We start from the raw sequence: 17,207 nt of genomic DNA, 5'->3' as shown, positions 1-17,207 counted from the left end.
AAACTAAGTACAGTATAATTAAAAACAGTGAGTAATGAAATTCAACATTACATTAGAAAATTTTATGGAATTTTGACAAATTTGAATTCAAGTATTTTAAAGTCATTCATATCTCTACACGTCTTTAGTTGATAAAGTTTTAATTATCATAGAAGTGCTTTAAGTTAATAAGTATGTCTGTAGGTCTACTGCACGTAGATCTGTTAATGTACAAATGTAGTTGAAAAATTCCTACGAGATATGAAAAATCATGAACATTATTCAATTTATTGTCATTTAACTTGAATTTGTTGACATTTTAGTGCACGAACAGCTACTTCGCTCAGACCTTGTCCGTTAACACATCAATGAAGAGGCACCCCTTCTTCCAGAAAAGTTTGGCTTACTTAGAGAACATTGTTATTGTTTTTTTTTCAGACAGTAATATTGTTTATAAAATTTTGACATTTGCCTTTCTTTTCTAACAATTATTGCTAAATAAGAAATATGCAAGGACTGGAATACGCCGAGCAAAGGTTCCAACACTTTACAAATGTAACCCATTACTCTCATGGTGAATGTTTTCAACAAGACTTTTTGTAAATATGAATAAAATACACGATAATTAACATTACTTAAGGCATGTTTAGGGCAACTTTTTAAGTGTTTGCCGACTGATTCATTCAGACTTTCGGCCAATCATATACAATCATATACATGTATGTAGATGTTTTCTAACCTTATTCCTCACAAGAAAAATGGTGCATGAATAAACTACACATGTCCTAAACAATAAATACATCATCGATGCTCTTGTCACAGACAGTGGGAGTATGGAACATTTACTTCTATTTATCATAAACATCAAGAATGATAAAAAGTTATATTTTAGGCCATCAATTATAATATTAGTATCGAAAAGATTATACATAATACCGAAGTATTGCAAATAAAAACGTTAATTGAAAACTAGTTTTTCGTTACGTCGACGCGTTTATTTATTTATTTATTTAAGATCAATAGCATAAAACACAACACATGGCAATAAATATAAATATCACAGCATATAAAAAACAATTTCTTTACATAGTTATAAAAACAAATCTATATTTAAGACTAGGGTAAGATGCATACTTTTAACAAAACAGAAAATTCTAAGCCAGGTGTTATACTTTAGAGAAAGCTGAAGACCTATGGATAACCCATTAAGCTAAAAGCTTATTTCCAATGGGGTCCATGCTAATCTAATAAAAGATACAGTGTAAGAAAAGAAAAATAATATAAGAAATACCCAGATTTTGGTACAACACGGGATTACTAAAAGTATGCATTACATATTACATAAAATTTATCACAATTAATACATTCTTTTGTTATCAACTTATCACATTTGTGTTTAACTTATTTATCACAGATACACTTATCACATATAGAATCAGTAATATACAAAATCACTTTTACTTTCTGAAGTTTGCTTATCCAAAAGAAATTTCTTAACTAACCATTTGAAAGTTTTTCAATCAAACCGAGCCTGCAACATTTTCGTTTTTGTCGTGTTGAGCGTCTTCTGAGTGGATCTGGAACTTTTAACAAAATTATCACTCACGTATGATGGACAAGTGCCATAAAACACTCTATGCATATGATTGAGTCGTAGTTGCTTCACTCTATTTTCTACATTTAACATATTTAGATGCACATAATCTTGCCAAGTAACAGAATCCCTAGGAGAGTAACCCTTTATGAATCTAATAATTTTGTTTTGCATTACCTGTAATTTGTGTTTTAAACGTTTATTCAGACCTTCATACCAGAACAAGAATAATCAAAATGACATTGTAAAAGTGCAGAACATAAAAGTTTCCTTGTGTTAAAATCCAGACATCTATTTTGTCTATGTAAGAATTTAAGTTTTCCATTGACTTTAGTTATAATATTGTTTACAACTGAGTCACCTGATAAAAATTGTCTATTGATAAACCAAGGTATTTTACCTGACTAGAACTATTTATACTATGACCATTGCAATTTACAGACACTGATCCAAGCTTACTTAGCTTGCGCTTTGGGCCAAAGAGAATGTATTCTGTTTTACCTAGGTGAAGGGATAACTTCCTCAGATACTTGATATGCACCAAACCGTATTTAGACAATACATAACGGTTTATGTTTATTTTCCCTGTCCTTGCATTGTTTTAACAGCAGAAATACTTGGTTAGCGGCCGAAGGCTTCAAATGTTCAAATACTTATGTGTATAGAGCTTTAATACACATGGTCCTAATGTTCACATTCATATCATAATCTGTTAAATATTCTTTACATTACATAAAGTCTAATGGCTTACGCATTTGGTCATCCCGCCTGTGGCATTGTAAAACTTATTTAGACAGTCCAGGTAGAAAGGCACTACTTTGTTATGCGTAAAGTAGTATTTCCATCGTACAAACTCAGAAAGATTACGTACTGTGTATACCTTAAAGTCAGCAAATTGTACCCGTGATCTATTACTTAAGTAAACAGCAGGAAAGTTTTCAAGGAAAACATTTAAAATGTAAGTCTTCAGGGCATAATTTTCAGCTTTATTTACTTGATACATCCTGTAGTTTTCGTCTGTCTCAGTCTTTCCAGTCACAAATTTATACACAGAACTGAATGACAGCCAGTTTTTCACCTTTTCCCAAGGAAACAGATCAAGTGATTGGTTACGGAAAAATGCTTTCTCGGGATCCATACTGAATCCGTTTTGTTTGTTAACCTCCTCTGCAGCTTTGACTACTTTCGTGTAATCGGTGTTTAGGTAACTTATATCTGCGTCATGGTCCCAAGGTATGACGTCACAATACCTGTAAGCTCCCAAAGCCGTTCCGTAATCCACCCAGTACGTCACATTATATATTTCAAAGGCTCTCGTCACAGTTTTTATTAACAAACGCAAGTCCTTATTTTTCTCCTCCGAACTATCGCACGGTTTCAACCTGTTTCACAGGCAAAGTGATATATATCAAGGAAATTAATCCAAATAATATTACAAAATATATTTTCCCGCTTCTTCTTCCTTTGCACATTTTTAGTCTGCGGATTATATCTTTAACACGAAGAGAAGTTAGCTCTCTAAATGTTTTCATTATGAAAACTTTAAAAATGTAAATGTATTTCTACTCGGTTTGCGGTCATGCTTCATAAAGCTATATCACAGTGTCCAATCGTTACTTTGAAAACCGGATCTCGGATCAAATGGAGCGGTTTTGGTGATTTTGGGTAAGAAAATTATATTTTCCTGTTGTTTAGAATTTGTTGTCAAGTACGGCATATAGCGCAAGATATGCTCCGAATATTATGAAATACTCGTTGCCATTCATTTTCAAATAAATCTAAGCACTTTTCACAATTACTCTGGACAACCATGCGAAAATAGCAGGTAAACAATGCCACGACTAGAAAAAGTATTATTTCAGAACGTTATTCGGCAAAAACACTAAATTACCATTTCCACGATATCACTGAAACATTCCTGTAACATATTTTATTCATGACCGTGAACAGGATCAGCGACTGCAAAATGCAGTAATATAGGAGCTTCTGTGTTTTCTTTGTGTTCGTTTTCATCAATTTACAAGGGAAACATATCATAAGTAGTAGCAACACAAAGAATAACATGATCAAAAAGATGTTTAATGTTCCACTCTGCTCTGGTAAGACTCACGTCACCATATGTTGCTACTAAATTGAACTATATGAGAACTGAATAGATGGAGTTAGAACAAACAGGACGGCTCCAACTTACCTAAGAACTTGAAATCAGTACTGATTCTTAAGGTATACAATTAAACTGGTTGTAATAAAAAAAGCGTTCCACACAGTGGACATACCATTGGGTTCCCTGTTCCACGAAGGCTTACACCAGCTCGCCAGCACAGTAGAATAATTTATTACATCTGTTACACTGGCGAATTATGTTTTGTGTCTTTTCATATGTCTCTTCAGGTTTTGTGTGATAGCATATGTAACACATGAAGTCATAATAATGAAAGAATAATGCACCCTCTTTCTTTGCTTACATTTAGAACTCCTATATATAGTTCCGGTAATTACAGCGCTGCAATGGTGGTATCGTTAACCCTTTTTTCAACTCCCCTCCAAGGACAAGTTCTTACTTGATGAATCCTTAAAGGTATACGTGTGTGTTCATTGCGAATGTTCTTGACATTTTGGTAGAAACGTATTAATAGATGTGCTAAGGTGAGAACTAAAATTACACCGTAGTATGAAAAGTAGTTCTAAGTCACGGCATTTTAATTTTGATCTCAAGAAAAGTCCCTCGAAAATGGCTTTCACGCCATCGTGCTTATAATTTGAAATGGAGCAAGGTAGTTGTACATATTTTTTTTTTACTTTATATAGAAAATATAGCCAACAATTTAGTACATGCATGCCTTTTTCTGTCTAAAACATTTTTATCACAGTGCGACCGAATTCCTGTCCTTAAATCAATAGAGGATATTTGTTTGTTTTTCGTGAATATGGAATATATCTCACTGAGAAGTGAGAAAATTTCAAATATTTTCACGAGCGCGTAGCGCGAGTGAAAATTTTCTCACTTCGAGGTGAGATATATTCTATATTCACGAAAAACAAACAAATTTTCTTTTTATTTTATGCTCAATTACGTTGAGATGTACATTTTGCAACTATTTTAATCTCAGCGCGGGAAACAGACGCGCGTAAACAGACATGACGTCAGACGTGCTGTGACGTTATAAAGACGCATGCAACATAAAGTTCCATTTTGTTTTATTTTTTGCTGCATAACGGTATGAAATTCTCTTTAAGTAAAATAATTTGAATCGAGAAATATACTATAAAGAACAAAGTGCGGCTACAATTTTCATCCTGTTTTAAGCAAATGATTTAAAATTCATACACAATGTAATGAGGGGGCGGAGCTATATCTCTCACAGTGTGAAAATATAGATTTCATATTTTCACAGTGTGAGTGATGAAATATGAATATATTTAACTGATAGAATACAGTATTTCATTAGTTAGCATAAAATAAATAGTAATACACGTGGTTTCATCAGAAGAATGATTAACTGTATAAAAACAATAAGTTACAGTTTAGACTAGAACGTTATCAAGGGACAATACTTACCGCATTTCTAAAAGATAAATTAGGTGAATAAAGGTACGTTTTCCTTGGAAATTGATGAAAACGAACACAGAAAAAAAGACGTAGCTCCTGCGTTACTGCATTTTGCAGCCGCTGACCCTTAAATTTAGCTCCTGCGTTACTGATCAGTTCAGTCATGAATCGCATATATCAGCCTTCCAAACAATTTAATTCATCTTTTGTAGCACTAACGTGTTACAAGAATGTATTGGTTACAACACGGAGTTGTTTACATTGTTTGTTTATCAGAAAACGTACTGGAAATAACGCATTTTCTAAGTCATGGCATTGTTTATCTGTTATTTTGGCATGGTTTCCCGAAGTACTTGAGATGAGTGCTTAGATTTGCTAGAAAACAAATAGTAACAATCTTCCATAATGTTCAGAGCACAACTTGCGCTATATGCCGTCTCTGACAATGATTTCTAAATAACTGGAAAAGACAATTTTCTTACCAAAACCGCTGCATTTGATCCGAGATCTTACTTTACTGATCCGGTTTTTTTTCCAAAGTAACGATTGAACACGGTGTATATAATGGATACCCGTAAGCGGTCTGTTATGTATTCACAGTAAAATGTATACAGTTAAACTTCCTCTTCGCAATTATGTTATCATTGCTATAAAAGTTTACATTTGTATGAAAACATTTTTAACTGAAGCTGTTTTAATTTGATATTAACTGTCATTTTCCATTAAATCATTAATTATATTGTAACATTATTTACTTTTACGCACATTTATTTAGTTGAGGTGATTTATAGGTCCAATGGACCGGGTGCTTGTTTTCTTCGTAAATAACTATTTGTAATATATGATATGCACATGTCACTATAATAAACTATTTACTTACTAACTTATACTTACTTAATGGATACCGAGCGATTATCGGTTAACAGGCGTCCAGCCTATTTTATCATAAATGCTTTTCTTATTACTGATTTACATGCACAATGTTGAGGCCCTGCATGACAATTTTCACTTAAAATATTTTGCTATATATTCACAATAATTGTCATCTTACATTATTGCAAAGAACTGTTGTTATGGGTCGGTGGTCAACATCAATTAATAAATGATCATTCTCACATTCGAAAAAAACATGTATCGTGAGTTATATGATGACAATACTAAACCACCAGACAATGCCAAACTGGTTTATATTTACATGTACAACGAATGTTTTTATCTGTCTTTCTAGCATAAAACTGCTGTTATTGTCACGTTTCGGGGGTGTTTTAACAGGAGAGAAAACGTGTGTTAACAGAGAGATTCTCGCGCTCACGTGCTGTTATAACACCTTTTTATATATGCGAGTTCCGTGGCAAAGCGTAAACGTCATTCGGCCCCCAAACGGATAATTCAAAACGAAATGACGTCAACGTAAAAACAGCTCAGACATTCCCGCGCATTTCATGAAAATTTAATGACGTTGAGGTAGGATGTATTCATGTATTAGTATTTTTTCCGCGTTTTATGCTAGAATAGTGTTAGCGCATGTTCATTTCGTGTTATAACATCTGCAGAATCCCTCGGGATACGTTGGTACCCTCGCCCTACGGGCTCGGGCACCAACTAATCCCTCGGGATTCTGCAGACGTTATAACACGAAAAAACATGCGTTATCCCTACATTTAGGCCTAGCGTTTGTTGGATTTAACGTCACAGCAACACAATTATAGATCATTTAGCGCTTTTCCAGATTTTAATAGTAGACGAAGACCTAAGGTGCTCGTCTGGTTGTTATTTCAGGCCAGGGCGGTCACGTAGGTACAACCGCCGGCCTTCCGTTAGCCAGTTTGATTGCTTCCTCACATGTAAGAATTCTGCACCCCAAGCAAGGTTACGAGCCCACAGCGGTGGGAAGAAAGAGAATTGAATTCATCGACCTCAATCACTCATCCTTTATGGCTTGTTTAGGGTTCAGGTGAGACCTTCAATCACGAGCCCCAGTGAGTCTCAGGAAGCAGACTCGAGACTGATTCAAATAATCTTAAAACTTTCAGTATCAGCGGGTTAGGTGAATGAGAATACATTTAGTTTATACTAATTTATTTTAGCTCGAATGTGATGAAAGCTTCAAAAACAGTACTGGTGTCATATGAGAAATAATGGTCGTGACCCCAGTGGGGCTCGAACCAACGACCCCTGGATTGAGCAGCCGACACCTTATCCACTAGACCACTGCTCCCCTTCAGAGTACATTTAACTAATTAGTAATATAATGGTCGCTAAAATTCTGATGTTCAAATCTCCATTCATGGGACATTAATTGGACAAAAGTAACTTATCCAACCCTTGGACTTCAAGATGTCCTTTTCTTTAGCTTTGCCATTGCTTAATTACCACAAATGGTAAATGAAATTTGCATGTTTAGCTAAGTGCAGGTACAAGCCGTTTAGCTAAATATCATTAGCACAAATTTGCTAGTCAGTTTCAGATTTCATAACAATGTTAATGAATTTAATTCCAGTATTGTGTATTTATATATGTAAAGTTTGATAAATTGATACATAAATCTAAATTGACATCAAGTATGTTTTTATTTCTTTGCGTGTTATATCCAAAACACTGCATCGGTAATATATTACTAGGCAAAATTCATTATTGTTACATTTATCTTATCAAGAATTTAGACAGGTTACTACATTCTTCCACAAAACAAAAAGAAGAAAACAGCGACGGACGATAATGCAATGGGACCATATTTCTGTTGAAACAAACTATATAGTTATCATGTAGTTTTTTTTTTTATATTAATTTTACATTCAAGTTAAAAAAAAAGTCCATTTTACTTACAATTTTCTTTCTGTCTATATATATGCGTGCCTCAGGAATGTTATTTGTCATTTAAGTCCCAGCCCGCATGACTATATCGGCCCGATATAGGTATAATGTCGGAATGTCGGCAAAATGCGCCGATATATGGCCGACGTCGTGCCGTTGTAGTGACGCAAAATACTGAAATCGGTAGATCGACATCAATCAGTGTAACTATTCCATACGTCGGATTGACATTGGGCCGATATTGGATTCTCTAATATAACTATATTTTTCAAAATATTATTGATAAAAGTGAAAAAGTAATCTAATTGTTTATATGTGCTAATTTATTAAGTAAATATGATGTATGCCAGAATTAATCAAACTAGGTTCCAAACAAAATTTGTAGACGATATTTATCAAAATTTTATATGTAATAAAGGGAGGAAATAGTTAAGATGCATTTTTATTTTTATGTAAAATGCCGCCATAGAAATATTTATATTTACAAAAAATATAAATATGTTTAAGATTCTAATTGAACAATTTTAATAGTGTTAAGAATACACAGAAAGCTAACGTAACTGTATTAAAACATGCAGTTTATAGTTGTGAAAAATATTATATCAATAAAATCAATTAAGCATCATACATATGATGCGAGACACATCCGTTCTCAAGAAAATTACTCTGAGAATTTATAAAGTGTATATTCTAAGAAAACTTTGATAAAGCACTGCGTGTCACACTATTTTGCGACCACGATATGATCTGCCAATATCGAGCCGATATCATTTTGATGTTGGGCAAATATCATTTGCCAATATCGGACCAATGTCATTATGATGTTGGCTCGATACCGTCTGCCGACGTCGGGCCGACATCATTCCTAATTGCAGCCGAAACTGAAGCCGATATCGGGCCGTTATAGACAACGACGTCGGTTTAATATCGGGCCGATATAGAAGAATGCTGGTTGGGGTCAAGAAAACTGCTACTGATGGTACAAAAGGTCAACATCCACGATCGATTTTTGAGTGTCATAACAGACCTGTAAAAGGTTACATTACCAACTGAAACTTGAGACCTCATTTTCAATACTTTAGAGCGTTCCAATGGTACAAAAACCATAAATAGCCATTTAGTATAACATGTCTTCTTACCAAAATTAAAAAGAAATATTGAGACGTTATGTTACATATAAGAATCAAAGCCCTGAAAGGACTGATAGCCAGTGCTTATTGAGTGATATTTCAACCAATACACTTGAAGAATCAATATTTCATTGTGCATAGACCGGTCATGATTTGAACAATGTTGGTAGAGGTCCACTAGACAATGCTACATGCCAAATATCTAAGCTCTATGCGTTGTGGTTCAAGACAAGAAGATTTTTAAAGGTTTTCCCTATACAACTCTATGTAAAACTAAGTTTGCCACAGGGTAGGGCCAATTTCAACCCTAACCCTAAACCCAAAACCATAAAACCATAACCCTAACTTTAAAGCGGAGTGATTCCGAATATTTCGAATGTGAATATAATTTCATAATTATTCTAGAATCCGTTCATGCTTGTTTTTGTTGTTTAAAACAACAGTCCTCAGTTGCTCACACACTCACACAATACCAATATTATAAAAGAAAAAATATGGGACTATTTAAAAAAATTTACACGTCCAGAATATTTGTATGACGCGGTCACATAAAAATAGAAGGAAAACTCAAACGACGCGAGGTTGAAACTTGGTTGTTGATTTAGAGCTATAGCCAGTTGCTAAAGCACTGGCTAAAAATAATCTGTTATGAAAAACTTCAGCCTCTGAAAATGCTTCCATGAAATTTGCCGTTTAGCAATAACGCGTATGTAGACATTTTCTCAATGAATAAAATTAAATCTTGAAATTCACAATGAAAGTGGTCCAGATCGTTTCTCAATACAATGAGCAATAGAAATAATTAAAATCTGGAAAGTAGATCCTTCGGAAGCACCGAAAACAATGCAAACAGTGAAAATTGCAGACTCGGTTTGATTGAGTCTGTTCATGAGCAGTAATGGAAAATGCAACACTGCCCACGCCCCCTAGCACCGGCTTACGCAGTATTCAATCTTCAAATCTAAATGAGTTGAAATCAATGATCCCGAAGGACCAGAAAATATAACAACACTGAGATGAAGTCGGGGCGACTTTTTACGGCCGCCACACAGCACTTAACACCCGCTGTTGTGAAGTAAATAAAATCTGGAAAGTAGATCCCTCGGAAGCACCGAAAACAATGCAAACAGTGAAAATTGCAGACTCGGTTTGATTGAGTCTGTTCATGAGCAGTAAGCTAAAAATATAACAGCCTCGTGCTATTATGACTCATTATACCATGTTTCATCAGCAACATAGAACTACATTTTGGTCTTCTTCACATTTAACACTGAGTAGTCACTTCCTATTTGATGTAAACAGTCATAAAAAAACCCAAAGAATAAAATGTCCCAAGTAATTATACATGCGTCCCGTAAGTAAAGTGGGAAAATATTTTCGGCGAAGGGTGCGATAAAGCATAGTAAGCTTTACAAACATGTCAGCACTAGGTGCTGTCTTCGCAAGCGATATAAAAATATATTTCTCAGGTTCCGATTGGATGAAAACGCACGGTCATTGCTAATTTATGAGGCAAAGGGACACAGTATGACACTGCAAAGGGACAGAATATGACACTGAGGAGAGCTTATGTTCTAATGATCTGTAGACAGTGGTAGCCGAATCAAAGTAAAATACCATGTTAGGAACATAAACAGTACAGGACTAACTATTTCAGGGTGTTATTCCCTTTTTGTAGATAAATATATAATTCCGAGTTTTTCACATGCTTATATTTTAAGTGTTTGAATTGCAATGTATTACTAATACTAAAAAGTAAATTGAATATGGTATTATTTTCCTATATCAAATTATGAAAATACGACATAACACTATTATATGTAATCTAATTCATGTATAATAATTTTCTGAAATACTGTTGCAAAACGGTGCTAAACCCAAACAAATAAAGAAATGTAAATTATAATAGGTTATTTTGTAAATTTGTAAACAAAAAAATCAAATGTACCTAGTAAGATTGACAATAAAATAGGGCCTACAAAAGAACTGGGATACAACTCGTGGGCTGAGTGCGAAACTATTGTAACTGCATATGAATAAAGAACAAGGTACAATAGTTTCGCGCTCAGCCCTCGAACTGTCAACAGTTAATTGTTACTGATCAGTTACAACTACATATTCAGCCCCATGATGTCACTTCAGTCACCACTATTTAACTTGATGTCGGACTACCAGACAAACAAATATTTCAGTTTATATCTACAAATACACAATGTAGGTTGATGGGTGTCGCTACGGTTAAAGTTGTTATCAAGGTAAACTTGTTGTTTCGTGATATGGTCATGAACATGAAAATCTTCAAGTCCTTGGTATTAGTGGAACTATACTGACGACAGGTAGGGAAGAAAATTATTGCAGTAATCAAACATATATCACATATCTATGTATCTGACTGGAAAAAGAAGCAATTCCAACGTTATCATGGTGGTGTGTAGCTGTTGGGATGTGGATAATAACCCTGTCAGGTAATGTAACTGTTTTTTTGTATGGCTTACGTAAATGTGTTATAAAAGTAATATTAAGAGGTTCTTCTAAACGAAAAGTTGTGTTGAAGGGCTTGATGTGTCCTTGTGTTGCCTGTTGCCTGTCTGTCTTAAAATATTTAACCTGTATATCAGCTGTAATACTGGTACTGAAAAAAAGTCAATTTCCTTCAAATCTTCAAGCTGACAAAAACATGATTAGCATAAAACTGCTCGTTTTCATTGGGAGAATTAACAAATGAGATCGAATGCTGTATTTAATTTAATCGGTCATCACATGCGTTAAGGTATTAGATCACTAATAGTAATGTTTACAAAATGGCCTTTGCTTGGTATATTCTGAAAGGTAACCGTGTTTTGCACTATTTTGCAATTTTAAACAACTTTTACTGTGCCGTTTTTTTTGTAAATTTTGTATAACTTATGGTATCTCCTCAAGCTCAAGTAGAGACAAATTTCAGTGATAGCCATTATCCTAAACGTTTGCAGAGAACTCATTTTACCATACATTTTAATAAAAGAAATATCAAACTATTGGTAAACAATTATTAAACACAAAATAAAAATGTCAATATCATTTTTTCTATGGTGCCTCAAGTAACGGATTTAATGAGACAGAATTCATACTTCAACATTGAAAAAATAAGGTCGAATGCTGTGTTTCTGTTTTGAATTGTGCTTACTCCATTTAAAAATAGTCTTAGGGCAGACGTAAAACCTACCTAACTTTCTTCCACAAATATAATCTAAGAGTGAAAGAAAAATAGAGAACTTTCACCGCGCGTAACTCAATATTTTTAAAGATGTGTAACTCTACCCCTTCTGCTTAAGTAGTAAATTCACTTTGAACACCAAGAACTCGCTTATAAGATTCATCTTTTTCCATTTTCGTACAAGAAATCAATAATAAGTCTTGAAAGAAGTAAAGACTTACTAGAAAAAAGGAAAATAAGGAAAAAAAGTTGGTCCCAGTAGGGCTTGAACCTACGCCCCCTAAGATTTGCAGTAAAAGTAGGTTTATGGTAGGAATTGAATACTCTTCAAAAAGGAGGTTCTGTGTTAGTGATCTACATATACTTGACTAAATCTTTCATGTATAGAGGATATTAAATAAATAAATAATGATAATAATAGCTTTGCACGGTTCAAATATGCGATTTGTTCACATGTGTATCAGTTCGGATTAGGTAAGAGTTTAGATGCAGTTATCCTAACAGACACATTAATTGTTGCCTTTGGCGATACACAATATGCCTGCGCGGCTCTTGGCAGTTGCACAATAAAATATATCATAGAATGACACAGTGTTTCAGTGACGCAAATATTTTGAAACATAACTATATATCTACTGTGACTGTTGATTTAAAGTTGGTGTGCCCTGGAGTGTATTGTAGAGAGCAATTCACAGAACTCTATTTTTTTCGTTGTATTGAAGTAATTCAAGGAAAAATCTGCGAAATAGACATTAATTAACGTTTTAAAATCTCAGATAAAATTATTAATGAATACTAGTACGGGCCAAGTATCGTGCCAGAGCGATCGTGCTATTGAAACACCAGGGTAAAGTTACATAGGACTTTATACGAAAAATGGTTATATTCCTCAAAATATCCGGGACTGCTCCAGTTGCAATTTAGACACTGTAACGATCCCTGCCAGTAAGCATGAGCGGCGTGATAAACTATAAATTGGAATGATTATCTTTGTAATATGTAGTACAAATACGACAAACAAAATATATTGACGCTGGAAAATAAACCTAGCAAGAGAACGCATTCTTGTCGAAAAATTTTCAACATTTTGAAGGGAGATGGAGACCCCGCACACTCACAGCATCTCTGCTTGGTTCGTAGGTATGCTGCTCATGTCGTGCGTACAGTTCAAAATCATCCAGGTACGCCCCTTGACGTTATATTTTAATGTAAACAAAATTAAGTGTGTGCAAGTTTAGTGAGTAAATTGAAAAGTCTTTTATACTGAATTTGAACAGTTCTCTTAAAGATGCACCATAAAATAACTGTATTCTTTTGTATTTCCATGATGGTAAATATACATGAGGAATAACAAGTATCTAGTTACAAATTGACAGTGACATATATAAGGCAAAGACAATGTGTTTAATGTCTAAATATATCATTAAATTAATGTAGAAGTGTGATGTATTAAGGTGAGTTTAGACCACACTTTGTTTCTACAGTGTAAGATAGTTATTATTCTATGTTTATAAAACTATACTGAGAAGAGAATAACTGAATGGGGTTTCAGATGAAGTTTTAAAAACACATTAATTCAAGGAGGGCCTAAATTGACCACCTGTCATCTGGTAGAATAACTGTATTATACCAGTATTATCAGAATGATTTGCACCAAGTTCATGTGGGAGGAAACAGTAGGCCACTAGGTCGTGGTTGGTCTTTAAATCAGAAATCAACGGACTAGTGTACTCAGCCCTACAGCTTACGATAATGGCACATATAGCGGCGAAATCAAACTATCTGTTTTTTGTTTGAAAGTGTTCAAAAAAGAGACGCGAGCAAAACGTGAAAAGGGAAAAATCTTCATAATGAATAGTATTATCAAAATACTGGCACCTACCTTTAAAAAAGTATGGCAAAGTAAGTCTTGTTCTTGGTTATTATAGCACACATGGTGCTATTGTCGCCGTGGTTCATTTTTACATCTTCAATAAAAAAAATAAGTACAGTATTATATTTAAAAACAGTGAGTATTATATAATGAAATTCAACATTACATTAGAAAATTTTATGGAATTTTTACAAATTTGAATTTAAGTATTTTAAAGTCATTCATGTCTCTACACGTCTTTAGTTGATAAAGTTTTAATTATCATAGAAGTGCTTTAAGTTAATAAGTATGTCTGTAGGTCTACTGCACGTAGATCTGTTAATGTACAAATGTAGTTGAAAATTTCCTACGGGATATGAAAAAGCATGATAATTATTTAATTTATTGTCATTTAACTTGAATTTGTTGACATTTTAGTGCACGAACAGCTACTTCGCTCAGACCTTGTCCATTAACACATCAATGAAGAGGCATCCCTTCTTCCAGAAAAGTTTGGCTTACTTAGAGAACATTGTTATTGTTTTTTTCAGACAGTAATATTGTTTATAAAATTTTGACATTTGCCTTTCTTTTCTAACAATTATTGCTAAATAAAAAATTTGCAAGGACTGGAATACGCCGAGCAAAGGTTCCAACACTTTACAAATGTAACCCATTACTCTCATGGTGAATGTTTTCAACAAGACTTTTTGTAAATATGAATAAAATACACGATAATTAACATTACTTAAGGCATGTTTAGGGCAACTTTTTAAGTGTTTGCCGACTGATTCATTCAGACTTTCGGCCAATCATATACATGTATGTAGATGTTTTCTAACCTTATTCCTCACAAGAAAAATGGTGCATGAATAAACTACACATGTCCTAAACAATAAATACATCATCGATGCTCTTGTCACAGACAGTGGAGTATGTAACATTTACTTCTATTTATCATAAACATCAAGAATGATAAAAAGTTATATTTTAGGCCATCAATTATAATATTAGTATCGAAAAGATTATAAATAATACCAAGGTATTGCAAATAAAAACGTTAATTGAAAACTAGTTTTTCATTACGTCGACGCGTTTATCTATTTATTTATTTATTGACATTTAAGATCAATAGCATAAAACACAACACATGGCAATAAATATAAACATCACAGCATATAAAAAACAATTTCTTTACATAGTTATAAAAACAAATCTATATTTAAGACTAGGGTAAGATGCATACTTTTAACAAAACAGAAAATTCTAAGCCAGGTGTTATACTTTAGAGAAAGCTGAAGACCTATGGATAACCCATTAAGCTAAAAGCTTATTTCCAATGGGGTCCATGCTAATCTAATAAAAGATACAGTGTAAGAAAAGAAAAATAATATAAGAAATACCCAGATTTTGGTACAACACGGGATTACTAAAAGTATGCATTACATATTACATAAAATTTATCACAATTAATACATTTTTTTGTTATCAACTTATCACATTTGTGTTTAACTTATTTATCACAGATACACTTATCACATATAGAATCAGTAATATACAAAATCACTTTTACTTTCTGAAGTTTGCTTATCCAAAAGAAATTTCTTAACTAACCATTTGAAAGTTTTTCAATCAAACCGAGCCTGCAACATTTTCGTTTTTGTCGTGTTGAGCGTCCATTTTTCTCTATTTTGATATTTTTAACATTTTTTATGTTTTCAGGAAGAAAATTCCATTCCTTACATCCAGTATAACAAAATGTCTGTTTACTAGTGTTATTATTAATACTAGGTAACATAAAATTCTTATGAGTGGATCTTGAACTTTTAACAAAATTATCACTTAAATATGATGGACAAGTGCCATAAAACACTCTATGCATATGATTGAGTCGTAGTTGCTTCACTCTATTTTCTACATTTAACATATTTAGATGCACATAATCTTGCCAAGTAACAGAATCCCTAGGAGAGTATTGTTTTGCATTACCTGTAATTTGTGTTTTAAACGTTTATTCAGACCTTCATACCAGAACAAGAATAATCAAAATGACATTGTAAAAGTGCAGAACATAAAAGTTCCCTTGTGTTAAAATCTAGACATCTATTTTGTCTATGTAAGAATTTAAGTTTATTTTACCTGACTAGAACTATTTATACTATGACCATTGCAATTTACAAACGCTGATCCAAGCTTACTTAGCTTGCACTTTAGGCCAAAGACAATGTATTCTGTTTTACCTAGGTAAGGGATAACTTCCTCAGATACTTGATATGCACCAAACCGTATTTAGACAATACATAACGGTTTATGTTTATTTTACCTGTCCTTGCATTGTTTTAATAGCAGAAATACTTGGTTAGCGGCCGAAGGCTTCAAATGTTCAAATACTTATGTGTATAGAGCTTTAATACACATGGTCCTAATGTCCACATTCATATCATAATCTGTTAAATATTCTTTACATTACATAAAGTCTAATGGCTTACGCATTTGGTCATCCCGCCTGTGGCATTGTAAAACTTACTTAGACAGTCCAGGTAGAAAGGCACTACTTTGTCATGCGTAAAGTAGTATTTCCATTGTACAAACTCAGAAAGATTACGTACTGTGTATACCTTAAAGTCAGCAAATTGTACCCGTGATCTTTTACTTAAGTAAACAGCAGGAAAATTTTCAAGGAAAAGATTTAAAATGTAAGTCTTCAGGGCATAAATGTCATGTTTATTTACTTGATACATCCTGTAGTTTTCGTCTGTCTCAGTCTTTCCAGTCACAAATTTATACACAGAACTGAATGACAGCCAGTTTTTCACCTTTTCCCAAGGAAATAGATCAAGTGATTGGTTACGGAAAAATGCTTTCTCGGGATCCATACTGAATCCGTTTTGTTTGTTAACCTCCTCTGCAGCTTTGACTACTTTCGTGTAATCGGTGTTTAGGTAACTAATATCTGCGTCATGGTCCCAAGGTATGACGTCACAATACCTGTAAGCTCCCAAAGCCGTTCCGTAATCCACCCAGTACGTCACATTATAAATTTCAAAGGCTCTCGTCACAGTTTTTATTAACAAACGCAAGTCCTTATTTTT

General features: G+C 33.7%; 1 protein-coding gene across 1 annotated transcript; it reads right to left on the bottom strand.

Moving 5' to 3' along the window:
• Positions 1 to 723: 723 nt before the first annotated feature.
• LOC128557257 (uncharacterized protein RP689-like) lies at positions 724 to 5,137 on the bottom strand. Its single transcript, XM_053544446.1, has 2 exons — positions 5,133 to 5,137; positions 724 to 2,955 (listed from the first exon to the last, which is right to left on the bottom strand). The coding sequence occupies exons 1-2, from the start codon at positions 5,135 to 5,137 to the stop codon at positions 2,313 to 2,315; spliced, it is 648 nt and encodes a 215-aa protein (XP_053400421.1). The 3' UTR covers positions 724 to 2,312.
• Positions 5,138 to 17,207: the final 12,070 nt, after the last annotated feature.

The sequence above is a fragment of the Mercenaria mercenaria genome, chromosome 5 (assembly GCF_021730395.1).
Source record: "Mercenaria mercenaria strain notata chromosome 5, MADL_Memer_1, whole genome shotgun sequence".
Lineage (NCBI taxonomy): Eukaryota > Metazoa > Mollusca > Bivalvia > Venerida > Veneridae > Mercenaria > Mercenaria mercenaria.
This window is presented reverse-complemented; position numbering and strand designations above follow the sequence as displayed.